The 15,159-nt window shown below is 34.7% G+C and overlaps 1 protein-coding gene across 2 annotated transcripts in view; it reads left to right on the forward strand.

Moving 5' to 3' along the window:
* LOC150097753 (neurexin 1-like) overlaps nucleotides 1–15,159 on the forward strand; it is a 353,871-nt gene that overhangs the window by 239,295 nt on the left and 99,417 nt on the right. For both annotated transcript variants that reach the window (XM_090407704.1, XM_090407706.1), the window contains exon 4: nucleotides 1,743–1,769. In XM_090407704.1, the coding sequence (XP_090263830.1) occupies nucleotides 1,743–1,769 (27 nt within the window). The remainder of the gene's footprint in view (nucleotides 1–1,742; nucleotides 1,770–15,159) is intronic.

Raw genomic sequence — 15,159 nt, forward strand, 5'->3', positions numbered from 1 at the left:
AATATGTGCTGTTGCCTGTACATTACGTATATTTAGCAAATATTCCTTCATTTGGTTATAATTTCATTGGCTATAAATCTGCTCATTTTCTTTGAGGTTTAATTGAAACAATGCCACTTTTTTTCCTGGACGTTTGGATACCCATCGATCACTGAACTTCAAATATTTCCTTTTATTCCATCATAAAATTTTTAAAAATTAATAACAATACACAAAATGATGTTACCTTAAAATTTTCAGATATATTTATTTATTTTTAACACCCTCAACCCCCCCCCCCACACACACACCAGTCATATCTGGAAATTATAGTATTTTTAATATTTTTAAAATACTTGTTTTCTTCTTCTTCTTCTTCTTCCTAACATAGATTTTAGGCCAAGTGGCCTGTTCCGATCTTATGCCATCTCTTTCTTGTTCTTCCTATTCTTCTTTTTCCACTTATTTTGTATCTGTATAATATTTTTGGTAGTCTGCTGTTGTCCATTCGATTTTAATGTTCTAGCCATTTTTGTTTATACTGTTCTTATGTAGTAATTAATTGGTTTTATTTTCAGGGATTGTAAGATTTCTACATTTGTTTTATGGTCCCACTTGGTATACCCAGCTGTTTTCCTGAGCAACTTCATTTCTGCTGTTTGAATTCGTTTCTCATCTTTCCTTTTCATGGTCCATGTTTCGCTTCCGTATAGTAGAGTTGGTTTTGACAAGACATTATACAGTCTGATTCTAGTGTGTTTTTGTACCAGGGATGGCTTAAATATATTATTTATTATGCCATTTACTTTGACAAAGTTTGATATTTTAGTGTCTGTGTCTTTTTCTTCTTCGTCTGATAGAGCACATCCCAAGTATCTGCAAGTGTTTACTTGCTCTAATATTTTATTATCTATCACTATTTTACTTCTTATCGTGTTTTCTCCTTTGAATGCCATTATTTTTGTTTTTTCTTTAGATATTGTCATATTATATTGCTTTGAGATATCATTTAATGATTTTAATGATCTTTGTAAGTCATCTTCTGATGTAGCTAATACTATTTGATCATCTGCAAATAGTAGTGTATCTATTTTCATTTGCGGGGTCATTTGTACACCAAATGTTTTATACTGTTTCTAGATTGTTATAATTTTATTTATTTATTTTATTTCTACTAATTTTGTCAAAGGCGTTTTCATAATCAATAAAGTCCACGTGTGTTTCTTTTTGAAATTCTCTTCTCTTTTCTATTAATAATTTTAAAGTAAAAATTGGATCTATGCAGGATCGGCCTTTTCGGAAACCATTTTATTCTTCTAGTAATTTGTTTTCTACAATACTGCTTAGTTTCTCTTTTAATATTCTTGCATATATTTGATATCCTGTATCCAGCAGACTAATTTCCCTATAGTTATTGCCTTAAAATACTTGTAAGAGTTTAAAAAATGTTAATTCAGCAAGAAGAATAATTTGCATTATGACGCAAACAATGAAAAATAAAATATCATCATCGCATCAGTTAATCCAACTATATTTTGTTACAAAGATTACAGTTGTTTAAGGTTGTTAATGTTTTAAAAAAGTAAAATTAAAATAATAATGGGATCAAACTCAATTTTTATAATAAATTACTGAAAATCTGTTTAACTTTAACATTTAACCTAGAAATAACATTAGTTATAGCTTCTGCAGGAGTTTCTGAGATAAACTTATTGAATAATGTTGGGATTCAACCACTGACGTTTTTTTTTTTTCTCTTTCAGATTACTAGAGCAACGGGTTTTTGCCACGTAAGTAAGCCTTAATGTTTCTTTTTTTCCTATTGTGTGTGTGACTACAATACTTCTTCTGTCAAGGAAATAATAAAATCTCTGCGAGTTTTTCGTCCCTACTATTTAAATAAAATTTCCATATAGTTTAAATAATGGCTTCTAATGAAATATTCTTGCTGCCTAGAACTTAAAAGAAAAGATAAACATTCTTTTTTAATGGTCAAAAGAAAATTTTTTTCCAACAAAAAATGCGCAGTCGAAAGAAAATGCACCTTCCTTCCACACCTATGTGTTATTTTCATTGTGTGGTAACCATGGTGATGTTTTTAATGGTATTCGCATTCAAATACCAAGTACGCATGCGTGTGGTCCAAGTGGATACCAATACCAAGTACGCATGCGTGTGCGACCACACACGCATGCGTACACAGTGGATAACAATAAGAAATATAGTTGATTGTAGATACCTGCTACACACAAGTATTGCAGTAATTTATGGCTTCTTTTAAACATTCTTTTTAGAAATAAACTTAATATTTTTTAGGAATAACACAGTGACGTCGTTTTCAACTTTAGGTAAAGTCCAATTATGTAGGTTCCGTCTGTTAAAGTGAAGTATAATAACAGTCACGCTGAATTAAAAACAACCATGCAAAACGTAGAGAAAAAGTAAAAACGACTTTAGTTTGAAGATAAGAAAAATCAACTCCTTTCAACTTCCGTTTGGTAACCGTCTCGGGTAGCCATTTAAAGTTCAAAATGAAGAAAATGAGGGTCACTAGAACCTTTAATGTCTGCTTCTACATGAGAAAAGAGATTTTATGACCCAATTAAAGAGTATTTTAGATCTGTCAGCCTTCCTAAACAACAGAATGCCATTTCCTAACGAGAACAATAAATGAAATAATTACAGACCGTGTGAGGATGGTTTAAATTAAAAAACATCGATGGGAGAAGTGCGCTTGACCAATTCTGAATCGCTGCTGACAACATAATTTGTCCAATTGGACTTGGAAAACGCAAAACGACTTCGCTAATTTGAAAATTCTTACCGTTTCGGGTTTATGTTGTTAAGATTTTGCTACTTTAAAAACGGAAACATTCACCAAGCTTCCGATTTGTTTCAAGTATTAGAATAAATGAGACTATATCATTTATTAACCATCTGATTACATCATGGATTTTTGATGTCGAGAATAGGGTTAAATGTCGTAACGTGAAATTTTTGAAATTAACAGCGTTCTGTTTATTTCACTTCAATAAAATGATAATTTCTAACCCTAACTGATTAGAAATTATATTTTATATTTAGTTTTAATTATACGTAATGTAGTATCTAGGTAAAATGGAAAAAATATTTTAATAGAATTGTAGTATATTCTCTGTTGAGTTCGTTAATACAAAGATTATCGATCCACTTCAACCATAAATTTATGAGCCCAACGTACTATTTAAGGGCCTAAAACATACCGTTTGCGTGGGGGTCCAATGTTTTCGCTACATCACTATTCCATCTTAAAAGAAATTATTTTTAATCTACATTACAGTAGGTCTATGAACATTTGTCTCTTGAGATATCCACGTAGTTGTTTTGGACCTTGCTATAAGGTAGATGTTATCACTAAGTGGCTTTCGACGTGTCAAACCAACAATTTTTTTTCGGGGGGGGGGGGGGAGAAAAAGTAAATTTTGATGAAGATGTTTATTTATGAAATAATGATGTCATTAAAGTAATTTGCATTATTACTTTGATTATTTTTTACCATCAAGATCAATTTCTCCCCGCCCCCATCCCACCACAAAAAAACTTCTCCCTGGAAACGTAACTACTAGTAGAATTTTCTATAGGATTAAAGAAATGTTATTCGACACTTTCAGCCACTGCGTGCCCGAAAGCGACGCTGATTACAGAGAATTTTCTCTAATGACTTGCACTCATTCTCTCCCCCCCCCAAAAAAAAAGAACTAAAATGTTGGTGGGAAAAGAAAAGTGATATTTTTTTTTTATTTTAAAGGCGTCCCCGAAACTTGATCCAATGTCCAATCACTGTGGAAAGCATTTTCGATTGTGTTTGATTTTATTTCTTTTGATTAACATTTTTTTTTCCCGTTTGATACTAAACGTAACCACAGAGATTGATAGATAGATAGATAGATAGATAGATAGAGAGAGAGAGAGAGACATTAAGAAGAAACAGCTAGTTATCTTCCAAGGTTTTTTTTTTTTTTTTTCAATCTTCACTGCCGATAGAGTCAATATCGGCAGTCAATAGAGGGAATGAATCATCATTTTGAATAGTTTTACCGATAAAAGTGTATAATGGCGACGGAAAGATTCTAATCACTCCTTGAAGAGGTTTAAATAAGAAAATTGTTGCGTTGCAACATTGATCAAGTGCACAGAACATCACAGTTACAGTTTGAAGTTGAATTATCGACTGTGGGTATTCATTAAAACCTAAAGAACCACGTGGACAACTTCTTGTGTTCATCCTTAATGCTATTATTCCTACATCACCTTATTCCTTTCCCCTTCAACATGAATTGAATCTTCTTGGCAATCTGCCAGCCGGGGTTCTGGCATCTGTGGTCGGACAGTATTCTCATTGTTATGCGTAAGCAAACCGAGCATATTGTTGCCATGGCAACGTAACGTCGCATTCGAATTAGTTAAACATAACAATTTTAACCCAGAAATGTATTATTATTATTATTATTATTATTATTATTATTATTATTATTATTATTATTATTATTATTATTATTATACGTGACACCTCCAAGAAGTCCGAAGACTGATCGCGGGAGGACACCTACTGTACAATTCTCCGTCTCCATCACTACACCGAACCTCTACTACCAATCATCTACCTCAGCGCCATCTACTGCCCATCACAGCTAGTATTTTTGTCTGAAAATTGCATGTGTTCTAAAGGGCCGATTTGTCTGTATGCAGGAGAAAAAACCCTGCTACCTCTGTATGAGATCGGCTAGCTCACCTTCAATTGAAAAGTCCATATAACGATTTCTCCCGTCGCGACGAGAATCGAACTTAGGCCTTTTCTAATCGAAGGGCGCAACGTACCGTCGTTCTTCCAATTGCGCAACGGAGGCGCTATTATTTTATTATATTATTTTGTTGAGCAATTCAAGTCGTTTGGTTTTTTTTTTTTTTTTTATCAATATTATACTGGGTTTACGAAAGCCTCCGTAGCTCAGTCGATAGAGACGAAGCCCTTTGGTCGGAAAGACCTGGGTTCGATTCCTGTCCGAGACGTGAGGAACCTTTATTTGGACTCTTTCGATTAAAGGTGAATTAACCGGTCTCATACGAAGGTAGGGTTTTTCCATCTCGGGGAAAACCCTACCTTCGTATGAGAAACCTTACCTACTTTCGTCCCCCAACAGGCAAACCGACTCGTGAACACACGCATCTGCAGACATAGGACACACTGGGAGCCATAGGGCTGATCACCTTATCCTCGAGGCAGTCGCGGTTTCAAATCGTAATAGGCCATGTCTAATACGAACGTAACAGGCCACTAGGCCTAATATACGTAAGAGGAGGAGGAGGATGTTGGGTTTACAGTGGGATTATTAGTTTAAGATTATTTTCTGCAATAAGTTAAATTTCTCCATTTATTTTCCCCCCTTTTTTGTTTTTGATATAAACAATAGGTAGGCAATTTTTTTTTTTTTGAGATTACAGATAAACTGACCTCGTTTTATGAGTTTTTTTTCTTTCATTGGTAATAGTGAAAAAACAATAATAATAAAAATAAAATAAAAGGACGTTGAGCTCAAAGAGTTTGGCAATGACTTAAAGCAGGGTTTCCCAAATAGTGTTCCGCGCGGAAAGTGAATAAGTGTTCCGTGATGTCAGTGACCAAACCGTGTATTTTTAAACATGGAAGTTATTCGGGAAAGAGAATACCACTGTTTATGACCGGTCATAAAAATTGCCTGCAAGCCGATTACAGCAATGGACGGCGTATCCTCTGTTCTCAACACTGAACGAAATAACATCTGTGTTGGAAAGGTTAGTGACCAATAAGTAAGGAAGTATAAAGAAAAATTTTCCACTGAAATTGAAGATCAAGGTAGTCTGGTTCTCAATTTGCGGTTCTCAAATCTAGTACTACTGAATACTTTCTTCGCAAGTTCGTATTGTAGGGTGAAAGTGCTTGTTTCGAAACCTCGGATAATAATATTATAAATGTTTGGTGATCAGAATGGAATATGTCGATGAAAATCGGCACAAATTAATTTAATGATGTTGGCTTGAGGAAACTACAATATGCTACAAGATTTCATTAATCTAGTGATTGATAACTGATTTAAATGTAATTTTACATTTGTCAACATGTCACACCGTATACATAAGTGTACTAATACTCTCTATGATTATGTCATAATTAATTATTAATATATTACAAAATAACCAAGGTGTTCCGTGAAAAGTTCAGGATTTGTGAAGTGTTCCTTCGTAGGAAAAATCCGGGAAACGCTGACTTAAAGGAACCTTAAGATTTCCTAATTACAGTTTTAATTTGAAGGAAACAACAGAAAAGTGAAATTATCAATATTTATTTTCGATGCAAATACGTATCTTATTGTGATTTACCATCAAGAGTGATGCATTCTCTACTAAATTCCTTTAGATTAAATATCGTTGATAAAAAAAAACAATAAAAAAACAATTTATGCGAATGAAATATTTACTAGATGAATGATAAAAAGAATGTCTCATAAGGAAAATCATGACAATAGAAGTATCATAACCATCTCCTTTTAAATTTACACGGGATGATGGAATTCGTTCAACTCCTGTTATATTCAGACGCGGAGTGCAGACAGAATTATGAGTCATTTGTTTATAGAAAAAGCTATTATTGGTCTTGTGACAATAGATCGTGAGATACGCTGCTTTCTTTGCAAGTTTGTAGTGATCTTGGTATTAGCCCAGATCGGTTGAGATTCCAGAGTGCCCGGTATGTGCTGGAGAATGCGGATAATTTCCTTTTAAGGTCATTTATCTTTTCTAACTTAATCTTAATGGGTGCACTTTAGGGCCTTATCTAAAACGCTAGCGTAAATACCACATTAACATCGCTATGCCTAATTGCTTATTTAAAGTGTGCGTTAATTACTCAGGTATAGCAATAGCTAGTTCTAATTTCACCATAAATATAACTTAATAGGTCACCAACCTTGGTTAATGTTATATGCAGTGCTGACCTGGAACGAAGCATGTTTCAGAATTTACTCGAATTCACTTAATTTCAATCGTTCAGTTGAATTTTTTTTTTTTTTTACAAAGAGATGGTAAAATAAAAATAAAATAATAAAAATAATAATAAATGTAAATGTAAATAATAAAATATAAATATAAATGAAAAAAAAAATAATAAATATAGCAATGTTTATTTTTATTTTTATTATTTTTCCGAAACAAACCCAAGTAACTGTTAACTCAATCAGTACTCATTAATTTATTTTCCCACAATTTAGCAGTAGCAGTAAGTTTCATGATTCTGTCGCTAGAGGTCTCTTAAAGGCGAAAAACTATATTAAGATGATATAAGTGATGAAGTTTTGATTATCACGTTTCTGACAGCAAAATACATTGAATTTAAGGTTTATATTGAAACATTGCAGAAATTAAAGGTATATATTCTTATAAAACAACAATGAAACCATAGTAAAATAATGTTATAATATGCAACTTTTACTTTTTTTATCATTTTATGTAATCTAACATATTAATTATATGCTAAACCAAAACGTTATTTACAACTACTATATATATAATAAGTTAATATCAGAAGGAAGTAGATTGAATGGATTGATTCATTCAATCCAATACCCTTGGAGGGTAATGGATGGCAATGCTGTAGCTAATGAAGTTCCAACTGAGGCTCGGCTATTGCTGTTACCCTCCGGCCATGATCAGAGCTTTAGTAGCTCAATAACATCTTATACCTACACTGTCCTCTACAGATAACGGGGAAGATGAAAAGCATTCTTGCTTCGCCCCTTTAAGCCAGTCCTTATAAGGATAAGGGAAGTAGATTGGCTCTCAGGCCTTAGGAATGAGGATGGGTTGAATCAATCGACCGTTAGATGCGGTGATTGATTCATTCAATCCAATACCCTGGAGGGTAATGGATGGCAATGCTGTAGCCAATGAAATTCTAACTGAGGCTCGACTATTGCTGTTACCCTCCTGTCATGATCAGAGCTTTAATAGCGCAATAACACCTTATCCCTACACTGTTCTCTACAGATAACGGGGAAGATGAAAAGCATTCTTGCTTCGCCCCTTTAAGCCAGTCCTTATATAAGGACTAAGGAAGTAGATTATTGAGTCAATATGCAAACCCTGGGAGGGTAGTGGATGACAATGCTGTAGCCAATGAAGTTCTAACTGAGGCTCGGCTATTGCTGTTACTCTCCTGTCATGACCAGAGCTTTAATAGCTCAATAACACTTTATCACTACGCTGTCCTCTACAGATAACAGGGAAGATGAAAAGCATTCTTGCTTCGTCCCTTTAAGCCATTCCTTATATGGATAAGTAGATTATTAAGCGAGCTGTGGAGAGTCCTTTTTGGGACTTCCAGGGTAACGAATGGCAATGCTGTAGCCAATGAACCGAGGTCCGGCTATTGCCGTTACCCAGCCATGACTAGAGTTTTTAGCTCAATAACACTCCATCCACACAGATTTTCTTCATTCAGATGACGGGAAAGATCCACACAGATTTTCTTCATTCAGATGACGGGAAAGATTTTTTTCATTCAGATGACGGGAGAAAGAGTCAAGGACTCAGTCCATCTCCCAGTTCTTTTAAGAACTTGAAGTAGATTAAGCTATCGCTGCGTGTAGATGGCACATTTTATTTTAAATTTATTTTATTTTAAATTTAACTGTAACTATTTAACTATTGGTTGTGACGATGAGTCTTTACACTACTTTGGGGTATCACGTGATGATAATTTCTTCTAAGAATGTAAAAGTGATTAAGCAGTTGTAAACAACTCCTGCGAACATATTTTTACACCTGTTGACTTAAGATTTAATCACATTACTTACTCTCGAAGGCTTGATTATTAAGAAGAGGCAGCTTGCTATAATGTTTGTAGACAGCTATAAATAATCTTGGTGTTTGCAAACCTGTCTATCAGCTTGGCTGTTCCTTGAGGCAGAGTAATTGCCTCTATTAGTAGTTGGTAATAATGTTATAATAACAGAGCGTAGTTAACTTAGTGAACACTGCTTATGTCAACAATTTGTTCGCAGCTGTGAAATGTCACAGGTCAACCTAATGTTCTCAAAACTCGCTTTAATTGCTTACGAAATTATCATTGAACAGATTTTCATTTACCGCAATATATTAACTGCACATTTCCTGTATAGAGTCTCAGCTCTAGGAGAAGAACTAAGATCACTTTCTTTATTTCAACTGTATTATAAGCAGCATGTATTAGGGTTTAGGAGGCTTGTTAGGAAATGAGCCCTTAAATTATTATTTTTTTTTTTTGCATAACTATTTCCATAACAATTACTGAAAAGTCTTACCTCAGTTTTGACTTAACTATTCGCTGAGTACATAACATCTTCCTCTTCCTCCTTATACGTATATTAGGCCTAGGGGCCCGTTACGTTCGCATTCATCATCATCACGAACCATGGGCTCACTGCTCGTTGATGTCTGATGCCTGTTTCACTCACTATCTTCTTCCACCTTTCTTTGTCCAGTGCACAGTGTCTCAGTTTTTGTACACCCATTCCACACCAGTCTTTTATATCGTCTACCCATTCTCTGTATGGTCTACCTCTTCTGTTTAAACCATCCAAAATACCAAACATAAATGTCTTTATCTTCCGGTCCTCACTCATTCTACAGATGTGTCTAAATAATTGCAGCTTCCGTTTTATAATCTTCTGCATTAGATTCTACTTTGGTTGTATCTTCTGATAGAACTCTTCATTGGTGATTTTCTGTACCCATCCTATTCTAAGAATCTTCCTGTAACAAGTTCTTTCAAATGCCAAAATTCTTTTTCTTGATTCCTTATTTACTATTTATTACCCACGTTTCAGATCCGTACAGTACATCGCTGAAGATGCATGTTTCCAATACTCTTAGTTTTGTTTGCAGACTGATCACTTTACTTTTCCAGATGTTATCCATGGCCTTCAGATTTGTTCTTTCCTTTGCAATCCTGATCTTTATTTCTTTTTTACAGTCCAAGTCATATGTTCAGTTTACTTCCCAAATATGTGAATTGTTCTACATTTTCTATATCAGTTCCATCCACTTGTATCTTTTGTTTCATGTTCCTCTCACGAAATACCATTGTCTTGGTTTTTTCAAAGTTCATAACAAGTCCAAATCTCTTCTCTTCCTCATTTAACAGTTTCAGTGTTTTTTGTAGTTCTCTTTCGTCTTCTTCAATAATAACAATTTCATCTGCAAATCTCAGATTGTTAATTCTCATTCCGTGTACAGATATTCCTTTGGCATCTTCTTTCATTTTATCCATTGCTCTTTCTAAATGTGCGATGAAAATGCTTGGTGATATTGGATCTCCCTGTCTAGTACCTCTTCTTGTTTTAAACCATTTCCCCAATCATTTTCTATCAGGTTTTTTTTATCTGGAATCCTATTTTATAGGATTCCAGAACTGCTAATGTCACTTTCTGGTCAATACTGTCAAATGCTTTCTGAAAATCAACAAAGCAAGTATATATGTTTTTGTTTTTTCTCCTAGCTTTCTCTGTTATTAACCTCATTGTCAAAATCTGTTGATTTGTAGTTCTATCCTTCCTAAATCCTGCTTGCTCGTCTGCAAGGTATGCTTCCAATTGTGTTCTCAATCTTTCTGTCAATATGATCATCATCACTTTACCAAGGTGACTTATCAAGGTAATTGTTCTATAATTTTTACATTCTAGCTTATTTCCTTTCTTGTATAACGTTACTACTATTGATTGCACCCACTCCTCTGGCATTTTCCCTTCTTTCCATCCCATATTACATAGTTGGTGCATTTCTGTAACCATACTTTCACCACCATATTTAATCATTTCTCCAGTAATGTTATCGTTACCAAGACTCTTGTTGTGTTTCAGCCGTCCTATTGCTTTTTCTACCTCTCCTCTTAAAATGTCCATATCATGCTCATTACCTGGTGGTGATAATCTGCTTCAATTCTTCAGTCAGTTTCTCAACGTTATCTGAATCTAGTTTTTCTTCATATAACTCACTACAGTATCTTGTCCACCGCTGTACAATTTTTTCTTTATTCATCAATACTTTGCCTTTTTCATCTTTAATTGTGGTCTGTTTTGGTTGCCACTTTCTATTAATGGTTCTGATCATTTTGTATACCTCCCTTGTTTTATGCTCTCCATAGTACTGTTCTATATTGTTGCATTGGGCTTCTAACTATTTCATCTTATCCATTCTGACTGCTTTTTTCACCTCATTACACTTTCTTCTATATTGCTCTTTTATTTGTTCTGATGTATCCCTTCTTATCTTCAACATTCTTTTCTCCTGTACTAACTTCAGTGTTTCTTGTGTAATCCATTTCTTCTTGATCTTCTCTTCTTCTGGTACTGTTTCTTCAACCGCATCTTCTATCGCCTTCATTACTCTTTTCAGTCTTAGATTCGAGTTTTTTTCTTTCTCCACACTTTTAAGTTTCTCTGCTAACACTGTTCTGTACCTTCTTCCTATTTCTGCTTCACTTATTCGTGCTGTATATCTTCTATTCTGATGTTGGGGTTTATATTTCTTTCTTAATTTCATCTTGATGTTTGCAATTACTAAACTATGTCCGAGTCTATGTCCGCTCCTTGAAAAGTTCGACATTGCTGTACTGATGTTATCCGTCTTCTTTTAATCATAATCATATCAATCATGTTTTTGGTTTTCCCATCATTTGATCGCCAGGTCCATTTTCTACACTCCTTTTGTTAGAATCTTGTGTTACAGATCATCATCTTGTGGTCCACAGCAAATTCTAATAATTTTTCACCTCGTTCATTTCTTTCTCCGAAACCATATTTTCCCATCAATCTTTCCCAACCATCATTATCTATTCGAACTTTGGCATTCCAATCTCCTTCAATAATTAGCACATCTTGCTTTGGTATTGTTTCTATTGTCTCTGTCAGATCTTTGTAGAATAAGTCAATATCCTCATCTGTGGTGTCAGATGTATGCGCATATATCTGGACTATTGATATGTTAAATGGTTTTGCCTGAAATCTTGCTACTATGATTCGTTCATTAACTGGTTTGTAGCCTAACAGTGCCTCTCGAGCTCTTTTGCTAAGAAGGAAGCCAACTCGTGCATGGTGTCATGTCCTGACCATATTACTTCGCATCCATTGATCTCTCCAGATGATGTCCATCTCATCTCTGCCAATTCTAGAATATCCCACCGATATCTCTTCATTTCCTCACGAAGTAGTTCAATTTTCCTGACATCCAGAGAGTCCACACATTCCACGTTCCTACTGATAACAGTTCTGTTAGTTTCTGTTTCTGTTTCCTTTCGGTATCCCACTTTTCGATCCAACCCCGATCGCTCGATTGTTATCGCGGGCCTTGTTTATCCGGGCGACTCCCGAGCCGGCATGTTGTAGCTGTTGATTGTATAGGCATCAGATAACAATCGTGTTTTTTCCCTTACGTTCAGAGCATCGACACTCAACTGACCGACCCTCCTTTATCCAGGCTTGGGACTGGCATGAGACCCCTAAGGATCCCATGGCAGAGTTTCGCATTAGGCATGGCTTATTACAACTTCAAACCGCAACTGCGATTCCGCAACTTTTCGAGGAAAAGGTGCTTATGTCTCCCGGTGTGTCCTATGTCTGTAGATGCGGAGTATATAGCTTAGAGCAGCGGTTTCCAAACTTTTCCGACGACGGAACACTTCACAAATCCTGAAAATTTCACGGAACACTTTGGTTATTTTGTAATGTATTAATTAATAATGAATTGTTAATTTAGCAAATTTTTATTATTTTTATAATTATTTTTATTAATTAATAATTAATTAAATATAAACATCATTAAATTAATTTGTGCTGATTTTCAATGACGTATCCCATTCTGATCACCAAAAATTTATAATATTATTATAAGTAATTACGAGTGAATTCAGACTTTTTCTCCTGTGTGCTCTCGTTTTCTCCTCCTTTTGTACATCCTGGAGATCACTTTGTAGGCTGGAGGTGGATGAATCACTATCTGTTGCGTCACAAACACCCTCAATAAGAGATTTATTAATACTCAAATTAGACAAAGTCCCTTGTCTCTTATTCATATTAAAATTTAAATCTGCAGGCCTATTACTTTTAAAAAATCACGGCACTATGGTTTCGAAACTTTCACCCTACAATACGAACTTGCGAAGAAAGTATTCAGTATTACTATATTTGAGAACCGGATACAGACTACCTCGATCTTCAATTTTAATGGAAAAATTTTCTTTATACTTCCTTGCTGATTGGTCACTAACATTTGCAACACAGGTGTTATTTCGTTCAGTTTTGAGAACAGAGGATACGCCGCCCATTATTGTAATCGGCTTGCAGGCAAATTTTATGATCGGTCATAAACAGCGGTATTCTCTTTCCCGATTGTTGAAAGATTTCGATGTGTGAAAATTAACGATAATTCATGATTATTTCCATGTTTAAAAATATGCCGCTTGGTCACTGACATTTGCTACACAGATGTCATTTCCTTCACTTTTGAGAACAGAGGATACGCCGCCCATTGTTATAATCCGCTTGCAGGCAATTTTTATGATCGGTCATAAACAGCTGTATTCTCTTTCCCAAATGTTCCAAGGTATCGATGTGTGAAAATTAACGATACAGTTGCTATTAGGCCTTCTGGGTCTGAGCGTTTTGACATATTCTCGAATATTATTCTCCTCAGGATATTTCCATTATAAAATATTTATTCATAAAAATGCTTAGAAAACTAAAATGACAAATTCCAGGAGAACGTCTCGCGGAAACCTTATTCACACAATTTGGGAAACCCTGACTTAGAAAATGTTATAAAATGATAACATAATATAAAACATTTAAAATCTACTAACGCCTTTTTTAGGACTCTCATTCGTATTATTTTATATATTTTTTTTTTGAGTTTTTACCTTGTTTCGAAAACCCTGCTCTAGCAATCAGATGTCTAGCTGTCTAGCTTTTTAAAGTCACACTAAGCGGGATGTATCACATTGGGCGATGAAAATCGCCTACCATCTAAAGAAAAGTACAGACATCGATGTCCATGGCGAGATTTGAACCTGTAGGCTGGATAATGGGAAATTTAGAAATCATCATATTTCTAAATTTCCAAGTGTACTATACGGAAGCGAAATATTGGCCATAAAAAGAAAGATGAAAAACAAATTCAAGCAGTAGAAATGAAGTTCCTCAGAAAAATAGCTGAATATACCAAGTGGGACCACAAAACAAATGAAGAAATCTTACGATCCCTGCATATAAAACCAATTAATTACTACATAAGACAGTATAAACAAAAATGGATAGACATTTAAATCGAATAGACAACAGTAGACTACCGAAAATATTATACAAATGTAAAATAAGTGAAAAAAAAAAAAAAAGAGCTGTGTGTTAGTGCAGACGGCTTGTCTGATAAAGCCATGATACTATTATTATATTATTCGTTCGCTCCAAAACAGAGCTTACGGAACCTACACTAACATACATAAAAGAAACCAAGAGCTCCACTACCTAAGCACCATCTATCAAAGAATGGTTACAACAGAACATTGGTGAATAAAATTCTACGTCAACATCCAAGACAATCGGATGAACATGAAAACAAGATTTCATCGTGTGATTCTCCCCTATATACAATCTGTCACATATAAGACACCAAGATACTACGTCAATAAAATATAAAGGTTGCCTTCTATCCCAACAGCAAGTTCTCCAATCTCCAAAACCTCCCCATCCAACTCTCTAGAAACTTGGTATATACAAGTTCAAACTTGTATATACCAGACTAAAACAATGTTCTGAAATGTCCTTAAATTTCATCCAACAGGAGTAGAACTGTTATTTGGGATTATTATTATTATTATTATTATTATTATTATTATTATTATTATTATTATTATTATTATTATTATTATTATTATTTGTGACACCTCCAAGGAGTCCGTAGACTCATCGCGGGAGGACACGTACTGTACAACTCTCTGTCTCCACCACTACACCGAACCTCCACTACCAATCGTCTACATCAACGTCATCCACCACCACAACTAGTATTTTTTTGTCTGTAAATTGTGTGTATTCTGAAGGACCGATTTGTTTGTATGCGAGATGAAAAACCAGAGTT

This window comes from Typopeltis vanoorti, chromosome 17 (genome assembly GCF_054136105.1).
Source record: "Typopeltis vanoorti isolate ZY-2024b chromosome 17, IOZ_Tvanoo_1.0, whole genome shotgun sequence".
NCBI lineage: Eukaryota > Metazoa > Arthropoda > Arachnida > Uropygi > Thelyphonidae > Typopeltis > Typopeltis vanoorti.